Source organism: Sorex fumeus, unplaced genomic scaffold (genome assembly GCF_029834395.1).
Source record: "Sorex fumeus unplaced genomic scaffold, SorFum_2.1 ptg000003l, whole genome shotgun sequence".
In the NCBI taxonomy this organism is placed as follows: Eukaryota; Metazoa; Chordata; class Mammalia; order Eulipotyphla; family Soricidae; genus Sorex; species Sorex fumeus.
In genome coordinates, this window is record NW_026606060.1 from 48626171 (window position 1) to 48639912 (window position 13742).

Consider the following 13742-nt stretch of genomic DNA (forward strand, 5'->3'; position numbering starts at 1 on the left):
TGCTCTGGGCTCACTTCTGGCTCTGTCCTCAGGGATCACTCCTGGAAGGGCTCAGGGAACCATACGGAGTGCTGGGGGTTAAACCTGTGGCTGTGTGTAGCACAAGTATTTTATCCACTGTGCTCGCTCTCTCTCTCTCTATAGCCATTAGTTTGTTTTTGGTTTTGTGCCACACCCCATGGTGTTCGGGGCTTACTCCTGACACTGTGCTCAGGGAACAATCCTGGCGAGGCTTAGGGGACCATACAGCATGCTGGGATGGATCGCGGGTCAGCCGCAGGCCTTAACCCGCTGTCCTCTCTCTCCGGCCCTGCAGCAATGAGTATTACCCAGCAGACCTGCAGGTTGCTCCCACCCAGGATCTGCGGAGAAAAGGCAAAATGGGGGCCACAGAGGAGCTCGAAGAGGACCAGGCGGCTGACGAGGAGGAGCTGGAGGAAGAGGCAGCGCCCGAAGATGAGCCGTCACAGAAGAGGAAGACCAGGAGGGCTGCGGCAAAGTAGGTGCCATGGCGACAGGTTATGCATTGTGGGTCTGGGGGACGGGTTGTGACCCTTGTGTCCACACTGTGCAGCCCACCGCTTGGACAGTGTCTTATGTGGTGTCTTCACGTACAGGGTTTTCCTCCACCACCCTCTGAAGACAGCAGCTTCTTGGCTGCTGTGTATATATATATATATATATACATATATATATATATATATATATATTTTTTTTTTTTAATGAATCACTGTGAGATGCAGTTACAGACCTACAAACTTTCATGATTACATTTCAGTCATACAATGATCTAGTAGCCATCCCTCCACCAGTTTCCATTCTCCACCACCAATGTTCCCGGGATCCCTCCCGCCACCCCCACCCCATTCCCCCAACTGCCTCTGTAGCAGGCACGTTTTCTTTTATTCTCTCTCTCCTTTTGGGTGTTATGGGTTGCAATACAGGTATTAAGTGGCCATCATGTTTGATCTATAGTCTACTCTTAGCACGCATCTCCCATCCTAAGTATTGGCTGCTATTTTTATGATCTTTTCTTTTCCCTGTTTTGCATAGGGTTAGAATTGGAGGAAGTGTGTGTGTGTGTGTGTGTGTGTGTGTGTGTGTGTGTGTGTGTGTTGGTGGGGAGGAGAGGGATTGTCTACAATTATAGTATTATAGTTCTATCCTCCCCTTGGTTTCTGGGCCCTGCTTGTCAGTGCTCTGGGCTAACTCCTGGCTCTGTGGTCAGGGATCACTTCCAGCAATCTTAGAATACCCTGTGTGTTGCTGGGGATTGAACCCAGATTGGCCGCATGCAAGGCAAAAACCCTCCCCTCTGTCCTGGTACTCCAGCCCTGTCACAGTTCCTTCTTCCAGCAGAGAGAATTAGCTTGGTCCTTTCTTTGACCTGTTCCTTTCAGAGCTCCGGGCATTGGGTCTGTGTGCTGAGGGACACATAATGGAACACCTTTATGAGAAATAGCGCACATCAGCACCTTCACTTTGCCTTTTGACTTGTCTCTTTCTGGATACTTGATTTTTACCTATTTGTTTTTTTCCATGCCACTACATTCTCTTCCTCATTTTCCTGGTTATTTATTCACTTAAATTCTTAGAAACTTCAGGGAAAGATGTGACCAGAAGTCACTCCAGCTTACTTGTTGATTTGAATCGGGGTGTCGGGGACCTGCCTGGCTTGATGCTCCTGTGTTTTTTGTTTTGTTTTGTTTTTTCCCAACACTTCCAGTCTCTACCAAGTAAGCCCATTTGTGGAGTCTTTCCCGGGCACCTTGAGCTCATCCTTCGTGCAGTGGTTTTGCCTGCCTTTGGCTGAGTGCTGGGCTGCAGAGGTGAATGATCCTCTGCCCAGTACCTGAGACATTATGCTTTGATGCCAGGTGAAGGGTTCTGGTAGGAGAAAGGGTTTTTTAAAGCAGTTCTGGTAGCTCAGTGAAGAGCTCTAGGGGCTGGTGAGACAGCACAGGGATTAGCCATTTAATATCTCCCCTCCTTGGAGATGGTACTGCCTTGCCTGGGAATCACTCCTGCAGGATAAGATTCATGTATTATATGTTTTTGTGCCCCCCACAGCTAAACCTAGAATATGGCAAGCCATGCACGGCCACTGAAAGTACAAGGAAAATGCTCATCACATTCTTGATGCCATCTGAGTGTATTTAAAGTCCCAAGTTTAGAATCTCTGAAGGGAGGAGCTGGAGGGATAGTAGAGTGGGTAGGGCACTTGTCTTGCACATGGCTGACCCAGGTTCGAGCTCTGGCACCACATACAGTCTCCTGAACTCACCAGGAGAGATCCCTGAGTGCAGAGCCAGGAGTAAACCCCTGAGCATCACTGAGTGTGGCCCCCAAACCAACAAGAATCAAAAAACAAAATCCTCCTTGGGCTGCCCTTCTCGCCAGCCAAGTAGCTAGAGAGCGCCCGTGATTCAGCTCCCATTCTCTGGACTCTCTTGTGTTTAATCCCTTTCCTATTCCCCTTCCCTTCCATGTCCCTGTTAAGATAATCAGGGCTACACACATACCTGACTCTGGTGCTTGCATGTTTATTGTGGTGCTCGCTCCCCGGGGGCTGCACATCCGGTCTTGGTGCGCCCTGCAGACTACTCCATCCATCATGCTGCTCCAAAAAAAATGGCACCAGAAATGACTTAGGTTCCATAGATTGTATCTGTTTACGTTGGTGCCTCTCGCTGGGGACCATATGGCCTCCTAGGATATTCTAGGGGGACCATGGATGCAAGCCACGTAAATGGGGCTTCAGGGTACCAGATGAGGGGGCCAACTGGTAGGACAGGGGGGCCCTGCTCAGCAGTGGTTGAGAAGCCCTGTTTGAAACTTCCTTCTTCCAGTTTAAACCATTTTGACACTACCTGAATAATTTTCTGGGCTTGGAAACCTGGGTTCCAAGGAAAGAATGTCAAGATTGATAATTTCTGAGGAACCATTTCCTAAATGCAAATAAAATGTGTATAGGTAATTAACGGTGAAGCTGTAGTAAAAAAGTGTTGGTATTTGGAGAACTTATAAGAGAACCTAAAATTGGTGATTACTAAGATCTTAACGATCTATGTTGTTGGCTTAGAGGCCAGCCGGGCATACTAGGAGAAAGGGAGCTCAGATAGAGAAGGGAGCACCAAATAAAGGGTGTTTGGAGGATCCTCCCAGGATGGGAGATGCATGTTGAAAGTAGACTATGGGCCGAACATGATTGCCACTCAATGCCTCTTTTGCAGACCACAACACCCAAAAGGAGAGAGAGAACAAAAGGGAATTCCCTGCCACAGAGGAGGGTGGGATGGGGGAGATGGGGGTGGGAGGGATACTGGGATACAGTCATTCATTCATTCATTCATCATCCTGTTAATCGTTGATTGCCTCGAGCAGGCCCCAGTAACGTCTCTTTCATCCTAGCCCTGAGATTATATTCAAGGCTTTTTAGGAGAATGAGACCCATCATTGTTACTGGTATTTGGCATATTTGGTGTGCCACGGGGAGTTTGCCAGACTCTGCCCTGTGGGCAGGCTATATTCGATAGCCTGCAAGTTTGTCCAGAGTAGGAATGAGATAATGAGATATCATAAAAAGATGTTCTGATAAAATGTCGCGCGGCCGCGAATGCGAATGCGGCCGCGCGGTTCTGGGAGCTGCATTTTGTAGTCTCTGAGTCTTGGCCGCTGATGGGATTACACGGCGCCAGGGGGCCAGGTGGTGGGTGTGACCCCCGCCTACTGGAATTTGGAGGATCTGGGTGGAGGATGCTCGACTCCAATTCGAGTAGGCTTGGAGATCTCGGCCCCGGAACCCGCGTGGCTTTGTCCCTCTGCCAGTACCTTCATGTGTGCGGAGAGTGGTCTCAGCATGGTGGTGGCTGGTCCTGGAGGTCTTCGGCTGCCGGAGCCCTGGTCGGGGTGGGGAGGAAAGCTCAACCCGCTCCCCTGGGATACATGGTGGTAGAAAATGGGCACTGGTGAAGGGATGGATATTTGATCATTGTATAATCGAAACCCAAGCACAAAAACTTGTAAGTCTACAACTGTACCTCATGGTGTTTCACTAGTAAAAATTATTAAAAAAAAAAAGATCTATGTTGTTTCATTTTCATTCTCTCTTTTTCTTTTTAGGCAATTAATTGCTCATTTGCAAGTTTTTTCTAAGTTTTCGAATCCACGGGCCTTATATCTAGAATCTAAATTGTATGAACTCTATCTTCAAGTAAGTCAAATAAATTGTTGCTCTGCAGTTCTTTGTAAATTTTTTATTCTAAGGACCAAACCAGGTGGTGCTTGGGTGCCTCTCCGGACCCCAGTGCTCAGGCTTTGCTCTCCGCAGTGCTCAGGAGATGTGTGAGATCAGGGATCGAACCCAGGGTTCCTGCATACGGAGCATTCCCTCCCACCTGCCAAACCCTCTCCCCAGTTGCATGACCTTCTCCCTGGCATTTCTTATTGTCAGGGTAACTTTCAGGTCTTCAGTAGTCTTTGAATAGGGTGCCCATGTCTACGTTTAAAGTACAGGTTTTTAAAAAAGACTGATGCTTATTTTCTGTTTTTTTTTTTTTCTTAACTGTTGTGAGGTCACAGTTAGTGATACCGGGGTTTGCATGAAGCAGGGCAGGGCAAGTGCCTCACTCTCCCTCTAACCCAGGGATCGTCGTTAATCCACATCTCAACATTTAGATTTTAGAAATTCTCATTTAGCAAAGGATAGTGTAGTTAAATAAAGCACTGTCTCTTGGATATGTATAAATGCTGTAAGGTAAAGGTAAAGGTAAAGGCCCTCCCGTTGATCGTCGATTTGCTCGAGCGGGCCCAGTAACGTCTCCATTGGAGACTTTGTTGTTACTGTGTCTGGCATATCGAATACTCTCGGTAGCTTGCCGGGCTCTCCGAGAGGGGCGGAGGAATCGAACTCGGGTCGGCCATGTTGGCCGCTTGTAAGGCGAACGCCCTACCCGCTGTGCTGTATATTTTATAAATTCTGTACAGCATATCTGTGAACTACTTATGATATAGATACCGTGATATGATATCTTATGTGATATGATATATACATATTGCATTTTTTTTCGCCCTCTGTATATTTCTTAGTTGTTGCTCCATCAGGATCAGACAGTTCAAAGAATAACCCTGGATTGCATCATGACGTATAAGCATCCGCATCTTCTCCCTTACAGGTATGTTCTTTGAGCCTAAAGAAATGTTACCCCTTGGTCTAGTTATCTCTCTACTTGAGTGCCTTTTCCAAAATAATTTTGTGAAGGCCCAGGACATTTTCCTCTTGTCCAAGGGACTCGTGATGCTATTTCTGATAAGAAGTGAAAACTGGAAGTATATTTTATTGTGCTTTGCCATAGATAACTTAGGAAAGAGAATATGAACTGGAAAATATGTGTTTAGAAAGCATATTTAAAGCAGGCTTATCTTGCTCAAATAGAGTCTTCAAGTCTTGGCAGTGACTCAGGGAATGCGAAATAGTCTGGAAAGTGAAGAAAGCTTTTCTAGTCTGATTGGGCACAGCTGAGTTCCTGATCAAGTCTCATTCCTAATCCTTTTTACCTTTTAAAATCTGAAAAGCGGTCATCGTGGAAGGTATTTTCTGTGAAGATTTTTCTTTATGGGAAAAGTCCAGAATGTTCTTTAATGCCTATTCTAGTAATACCTGTTACTGTGCTAAGAGGCCTTTTTATTAAGGGGCATTCCCCCCACCCCAGCCACACCCAGTGGTGCTCAGGAAATGCCCCGCCCACATAGCCTTTGACCTCTCCAGTCTGCCTACTGGGTCAGTCCCTTCTCCCCCACCCCCCATTGCATTTTTTTTTTTTTTGCTTTTTTGGGGGGTCACACCCAGCAGTGCACAGGAGTTACTCCCGGTTCTGTACTCAGGAATTACTCCTGACATTGCTCAGGGGACCATATAGGATGCTGGGAATCAAACCAGGTAGGCCCCATGCAAGGCAAATACCCTACCCACTGTGCTATCGCTCCAGCCTCCTCCCCCTCAATTTGAAGAGTGCTGTTGATGATTAAGTGATGATTTGTGCTATTTTCTGTTTTTAAAGGGAAAACTTGCAAAGATTGCTTGAAGACAGAACCTTTAAGGAAGAGATAGTGCATTTTAGCATTTCCGAAGATAATACCGTAGTGAAAACAGCCCACCGAGCGGATCTCTTTCCTATTCTGATGAGGTATTTGTACTGTTTCAAGATCATTTTTTAAGATTATTTTTGAAAAGCTTGGTCACAAAGATCATGGTGATTCTGATTCTGGTTCTCTGATTCTCTCAGCAATTACAATAGTGTGTTTGGTTTTGTGTTTTCTTGTGCTTTTTATAATTAGATTTTGGGGTTATAATGACTGACTTTAAGATCTTTTTTTTTTCCTAACTAAAAATAAAAGGTTTTGCTAGGACTTTATCTTAATAATGTAATATCTTAATGGGTTACTGGTATCTTACATGTATTAGTACTATAATCATAGTATCTTTATAATGTTAGAATTAAATCTAGCATTTCTGTTTTACTACTGAGAATAAAAAATCATTTGACTTGCGGCTGTGAGATTTAAAATGCCTATTAATTATATAACTACCCAAATAGCAAAATTTCTGCCGTTTTTATCATTTTTGTTTGGATTTGGGGGCCATACCTGGCAGTGCTAAGGGCTGACTCCTGGCTTTGTGCTCAGAGATCACTCCTGGCAGTGCCCATGGGACCATATTCAGTGCTGGGAACTGAACCTCGGTCAGCTGTATGCAAGGCTTAACCCCTGTACTGTTTCTTTAGTCCTAGTTTTTATAGTTTATATTGGATTCTCCTTTATTTCCTGGGTTGAAAAACAAATTATTAAAAACATTCATCAGCTTGTTAGTCACTGTTTAGACACCTTTGGCTGGGTTTTTACATTTTACTGAGAGTGAGGCAGAAGGTCTTTTCTGCTCTGTCCCCCCGACTGTAAGCACGTCAGTTCCAGGTACTGCCTCCCCTCAGAGCCCCCGTCAGACTCTCAGCTTCCTCATCCTTTTGCTGGGATCGTGCCAACACCAACACATCCTTGTCCCATCTCAGTGACACAGTATCAGGGAGGCCATCCTTAAGAGCTTGAAATCTACAACTCCTGGGCCAAAGGCACGGCTCAAAGGGCTGGTGTGTGTGCCTGGCATGCACCAGGCTCAGCTTTGATCTCTGACACCACTCCCCACCCTTGCACTGCCAGGGATAGCCCCAACGGTGGCCAGCACCATGGAGCGATCCCCTTCTCCCCTCATGAAGATAAAAGTTACAATCTATCATTGTATGATTGAAACACAAACACTCAGGTTTGTAAGTCTGTAACTGTACCCCACAGTGATTCAGTAATAAAAAAATTTTTTTAAAAAGTGACGATCATCCAGGGATGTTCAGACACCACTCCCAGCTCAGCACCTTGGGGTCTCCTCCCCTACAGTGCTCAGGGGACCATGTAGTACCAGGCGTCGGACTTGGATAATCATATGCAAGGTATGTATTCTCATCCTGTAAGCCATTTTCCCCAGCCCCTAACTGATTTTTGTTCCTTGCCAGAGGTAAAGTTCATGGTCGCTAGTAAATATTGGTCAAATTTTCTATTGTTCTTTATGATGGAACCTTCCTCTTTTGCTTACTGAGCATCTTCTCAGGATAGCCTTGCAGAGTGACTTGTGGTGGTCGTGGTCCTTCTTGAACTGCTGCCTGGGTATTGCAGGGACGCTTCTGTTCCTAACTGTGGTCTGCTTATTCTTGGTAGGGCTTTGCCCTGGGGCACTTTCAGGGAGCCACAAGGCTAAAGCTGTTTTGTGTTATGTCACTCTGACGTTGCCTTCTTTCACCATCTGGACATTTGTTCCGACAAGATGAAAAGAACGGTGGGCAAAACTCCTTAGCCTGGGAGTCAGAGTGCTAGTCCAGTGGGGAAGGCGCCTGCCTTGTACACAGCCATCTTGGGTTCGACCTCCAGCATCACATATGGTCCACTGAGCCTCGCCAGGTGTGATTCCTGAGCATGGAACCAGGCAGGGGTAAGCCCTGAGCACCACCCGTGCAGCCCCCAAATGAAAACAGAAACGAGGGACTGGAGCAATAGCACAGTGGGTAGGGCATTTGCCTTGCACACGGCCAACCCAGATTCGATTCCCAGTATCCCATGTGGTCCCCTGAGCACCACCAAAAGTAATTCCTGAATGCAGAGCCAGGAGTAACCCCTGTGCATCACCAGGTGTGACCCAAAAAGCCAAATTAAAAAAAAAAAAAAAAAAAGAAAAACAGAAACGAAACTCCTTAATGTGAGTCAGAACAGTGACTCTGGGCCATCCGAAAGATTCAACACTTAATGTCCCTGATGCACCTTTCTTTCCCTTCTTGTGTATTATGGAGCCGGGAGCTTGGGGAAAGCACTCCTGGTGCACACGGGTTGTCTCAAGGAATGGCATGTTCTCCAAGGAACTGATGTGTGGTAGAGAATCTAGCGCCCAAATGCAGGAGCTGCTCAAAGTACAGGGTGGACAAGTGGATGTAACGAGCGGTCGCAAAGTGCATTGATGCTGTGACAGATCGCATATTGCAACTAGCCTAGAGAAAGTACTGTTTTGGAGGGTGTTCAGAATAGCCACCTTACATATGGAAAAGTCACATATTATCTGAAAATGTTGAATCACGTTTTCCCTCCTTCAGCTCTTTGTTAGGGTTCTTGATTTATTTGGGGTCGTTGGGCCATACCCATTGGTCCTCAGGTCTTACTCCTGGTTTTGCGCTCAGGGCTCAAAAGGGGATTGAAGGGACCATATGTAAAGTGCTGGAAGTCAAACCTGAATTGACCACGGGCAAGGCACGCCTGTTACCCATTATGTTAACTCTCCGGTCCCTTCTATTTTTTAGATTGAATGCAAAAGTAATTGTGAGAATCCAGTTACCTGGGAAAATGCAGCAGACATTAAAGAAATTTGGAAAGAAAAAAAAAGTACCTCTACTATGGCTAATTTTCAATGGAGGAAAATTTGAAGAATATTATATATTTTTCCTGGAAAATTAACTATTTTACTTGTGTTTTGTAGTGCTTGGGCCAAAAACCCAAGTTTCTACATGCAAGGCATGTGTCTTGCCACTGAGCCGCATACGTGCCCTAAATTGTTTATGATAACTTCTACATATGTTTTAATTTCCACTGTGCTAGTAATAAATAAAACTCTCAGTAATTTAAGAATATGAAAGAGCCCTAATATTCTCAAAATTGAAGACCACTATCTTTTGAATTTTGAGTGTTAAGTCAACAAGCATTACCATGTTAAAAAACTAACTTTTAGGGGCCAGAATGATAGTACAGGGATTAAGTTTCTTGCCTTACAGTCCAACTATTCTACTTCAAGTCCCTGGCACCACATGGACAGGACCAGGGGTCACTCCTGAGCACAGAAGCACAGACTGAGTATGGAACTCAGCATAGCCTGAGTACTGCTAGGTGTGGCCAAAAAAGTAAAGTGACTTTTACTGTTAGATTGTTTCATATTTTATCAGGAATAGATGTTGAATTTTGCTAGAAAACCTATGGTACATTTAGTGAAGTTAACTTTGGGGGCTGGCGAGATAATACAGCAGATTAGGCACTTGCCTTGCACATAGCTTACCCAGCTTCGGCCCCCAGTAACCCACAGGGTCCCCAAGCCCTGCCAGGAGTGATTCCTGAATGCAGAACCAGGAGTAATTCCGGAGCATTGCCAGATCCAAGAAGCAAAAGCAAAAAAATTTTACTCTTAGGAGTTCAGTTGTTCTTTACTAATTTAACAGAATTTAATTATGATTCTTGCATTCCTGGGTTAATCCTTATTTGACTTGACTATTGTTTTAAGGTAACACTGGATGCTATGTTTAGAAATGCTGCATTTTGTGTTTATCATCAAGATTGGTATATAGATTTATTTTAGTCTTCCCCTGTATCAGACTCAGAATTACACTACCTTCTCTGATGAAAAGGACAGTCTCCTTCTCTCTATGAAGCTTTATAACATGGAAATGTTTTTTTCTTAAAATTTTTAAATTTAGGGGCTGGATCAATAGTACAGTGTGTAGGGCACTTGCCTTGCACACAGCCACAACCTTGCACACAGGTTCAGTCTCTGGTACCCCATATGATCCCCTGAATGCAGCTGTGTGTGGTCCCCAAACCAAAAAAAGCAAAACAAAATGTTTTGATATTTTTTTACTGTAAAGCCTGTGGGCTCCTCATTTGCCCATGTTTTCTGGGATTCTGGTTTTATTTCCTCTTATTTGGGGGTAAGGGGTTTACATATGACAGGTCCCAGGAGCTTCTCCCAGCTCAGTGCCTGGGGGTCATCTCCTGTGACTAGTGTACATGTGTACATTGCTGGGGATTGAACCTGGGCCTCCTGCCTGCAGAGCACATGCTCCAGGTCCTGGTGCTCTCTGCAGCCCTAGTTTTCTTCTAAGTGTCTTTTGTTTATTAATGTCCCTTTTGGGGGCCTGGGCTAGGAGTTGAGGGAGGGTGGAAGGGAGAAGGGGGATGATGACCTTTTTAAAATAATCTCACCAATTTCCTGAGAGTCTCTCACTTAATTTTCTTTCAGTGATCTATTCTTGTTTTCCTTTTTTCTTAATTAGTCTTAACCTTTAGTTTATCTATTTTATAGGGTTTTTTTCTTTTCCCTTCTACAAAGACTTTCCTTTTTGCCTTAATCTGTATTATTTCCTTCTTCCTGCTGCCTTAATCTTGATTTGTTTTGCTGGGTTCTTATTTGTCTAAACTTCTTTGTTAAACATTCCATTTCTGTTTTCATTCTTCCTTGTTTTATGTATCTATTTATCTATCCATTTAAATCTGTTGAATTGCTATTCTGGTCCTTTAGGAAGAATACTCATAGTACCAGTGGGCACATAAATTCTATTCTTCTTAATTTTTTTTTTTTTTTTTTAGAATTTTGTATGGACGAATGAAGAATAAGACTGGGAGTAAGACTCAGGGGAAATCTGCTTCAGGCACCCGCATGTCCATTGTTCTGAGGTTCCTCGCTGGGACTCAGCCCGAGGAGATCCAGATCTTCTTGGACCTGCTGTTTGAACCTGTGAAGCACTTCAAGAACGGTAGCTATGGGGCTGGAGCAATAGTCAGTGGGGAGGGCGTTTGCCTTGCATGTGGCCAACGGGGGTTCAATTCCCAGCATCCCATATGGTCCCCTGAGCACCACCAGGAGTAATTCCTGAGTGCAGAGCCAGGAGTAACCCCTGCGCATCTCCAGGTGTGACCCAAAAAGCCAAATTAAAAAAAAAAAAAAGACTTTAGCTATGAGCCTCCTCTCTCGCTGCGAACTTGTGCACTCCGGACCTCAGTGTCCAGGGCTGCTTTACCAGGCCCCTGATATCTCTCTGATCTAGGTATCGCTCTTCCCTGTCTCAGTGGTGGCCTTCCCCTTTCTCAACCATTTAATATTTGCTGAAATGAAACTGTTTTGGTTTGGGGCCACAGCGATGTTCAGGCTTCCTCCTGGCTCTGTGTTCAGGAAATCATTCCTGATGACAAGCGCCCAGAATTGATCCCAGTTTGGCTGCTTGCAAGTCAAGCTCCTTAATCCCTGCAGTAATCTGGGCTCCGAAATGCAGTTCTTCCTTTGTAAAGTTTGATTGAGCTGACAAGTGGTCCTGAGAGTTATCAGCATGTGTTGGTAATTAGAACATGCAAAACTTTTGCTGTACATTTAGGCCAGTAAAAAAAACAATAAGTACATATTCATGTACAGTGAGTCTATATTTTCTAAGAAATACTAAAGCATACAGCTTAGCACTGTAGCACTGTCCTCCCATTGTTCATCAATTTGCTCGAGCAGGCCCAATAACATCTCCATTGTGAGACTTATTGTTACTGTGTTTGCCATATCGAATACGTCACGGGTAACTTGCCAGTCTTTGCTGTGTGGGCGAAATACTCTTGGTAGTTTGCCAGGCTCTCCGAGAAGGGCAGAGGAATCGAACCCGGCTCGGCCGGCCAGGCGGCTTGCAAGGCAAACGCCCTACTGCTGTGCTATTGCTCCAGCCCAGAGTCCAGGAGTTCTGGACTGTAGTGCGCTATGCCGATTTGGTGTCCACACTAAGTTCGGCATTAATATGGTGAGCATCCGGGAGCAGAGGACCACCAGATTGTCTAAGGAGGGGTGAACCGGCCCAGGTCAGGAACAGAGCAGGTCAAAACTCCCTTGCATACAGCTTAGTTTTGATGATTTTGCCACCTATTTATTCACTGGGTCATTCGTCACTGATAATAATGATTGATTAAAGATCCCTCGTGCCAGACACTGTTGAAAACAGGAAGCTGTCTGTAATCTCCTTTCTCATCCGCGCAATCTAAACACAGAGATAATACTTGTATATAATAAGCTGTAATGCTCTGTAATATATTCTCTGCTATACAGCTTCACGGTTCGTAATAATAATGGCTACACTACTGATTGCTCATTTTTTGCTAGTTCTCTTTACAGATTGAATGAAAGGCCCTCCCGTTGATCATCGATTTGCTCGAGCGGGCCCAGTAACGTCTCCATTGGAGACTTTTGTTGTTACTGTGTCTGGCATATCGAATACTCTTGGTAGCTTGCTGGGCTCTCCGAGAGGGGCAGAGGAATCGAACTCGGGTCGGCCATGTTGGCTGCGTGCAAGGCAGACACCCTACCCGCTGTGCTATCGCTCCAGCCCCACAGAGCGATAGCACAGTGGTAGGGTGTTCGCCTTACAAGCGACCAACATGGCCAACCCGAGTTCGATTCCTCCGCCCCTCTCGGAGAGCCTGGCAAGCTCCCCGTGACGTATTCGATATGCCAGACACAGTAACAACAAAAGTCTCCAATGGAGACATTACTGGGCCCGCTCGAGCAAATCGACAGATTAAATGAAATTATCTTAAAAACAGCCACATGAAGTATCAGTGTGATTGCCCCCATTTTTCTTGACTTTTATGGCTTTTTAATGTTCTTTTGTTTTTTTTTTATTTTGTTTCATACCCAGCTATGCTCTGGGTTTACTCCTGGCTCTGTGCTTAGAAATCACTCCTGGCAGTGCTCAGGGGACCATACGGGATGCTGGGATGGAACCTAGCTCAGCCACTGGGCAAACACCCTGACCATTGTTATATCACTCTGGCCCCAACTATCCCCGTTTTACAAATGAAGGAATTAAGATTTAAGAAGTTAGCATTTTCCCCATTACTGTTCAGCTAGAAAATGGTGGATTTGGTATTAGAATTCAGGTTCAGACTCCAAGACTTCTTTTTCAGCCCCATAATGCCCTAGCTGGGGGCAGACACATTATTAATTTTTAGGGCAAGCTCCTGACTTGACATTTTTTGTTTGGGGGCCACACCCAGCGGTGCTTAGGGCTTACTCCTGGCTCTGTACTCAGAAATTATTCTTGGTTGTGCTGGGGTCCATTTAGAATGCCAGGGATTGAACCCAGGTCATCTGCATGCAACCAGGTGCCTTCCCCACTGCATTACTGCTCCGGGCCCAAGACGAACTCAGTGCTGGTGCTGAAGAGAAAGCACAGCTGGTGTGGAGCTTGTCTTGCATGCATCCAACCTGGGTTTGATTCCTAGCATCCCAGATGGTCCCCTGAGCACCACCTGAGTAATTCCTGAGTGCAGAGCTAGGAGTAACCCCTGACCATCACTGATGGGTGACCCAGAAAAAAGATTATTAAATAAATTATGAAAGTAGAATGGCCACAATTTATAAG

The 13742-nt window shown here is 45.3% G+C and overlaps 1 protein-coding gene across 1 annotated transcript in view; it reads left to right on the plus strand.

Annotated features, from left to right (window-relative positions):
• UTP20 (UTP20 small subunit processome component) overlaps positions 1-13742 on the plus strand; it is a 115106-nt gene that overhangs the window by 39749 nt on the left and 61615 nt on the right. Inside the window, exons 22-26 of the mRNA XM_056116487.1 lie at positions 317-499; positions 4123-4213; positions 5089-5174; positions 6060-6185; positions 10939-11105. Of these exons, the coding sequence (XP_055972462.1) occupies positions 317-499; positions 4123-4213; positions 5089-5174; positions 6060-6185; positions 10939-11105 (653 nt within the window). The remainder of the gene's footprint in view (positions 1-316; positions 500-4122; positions 4214-5088; positions 5175-6059; positions 6186-10938; positions 11106-13742) is intronic.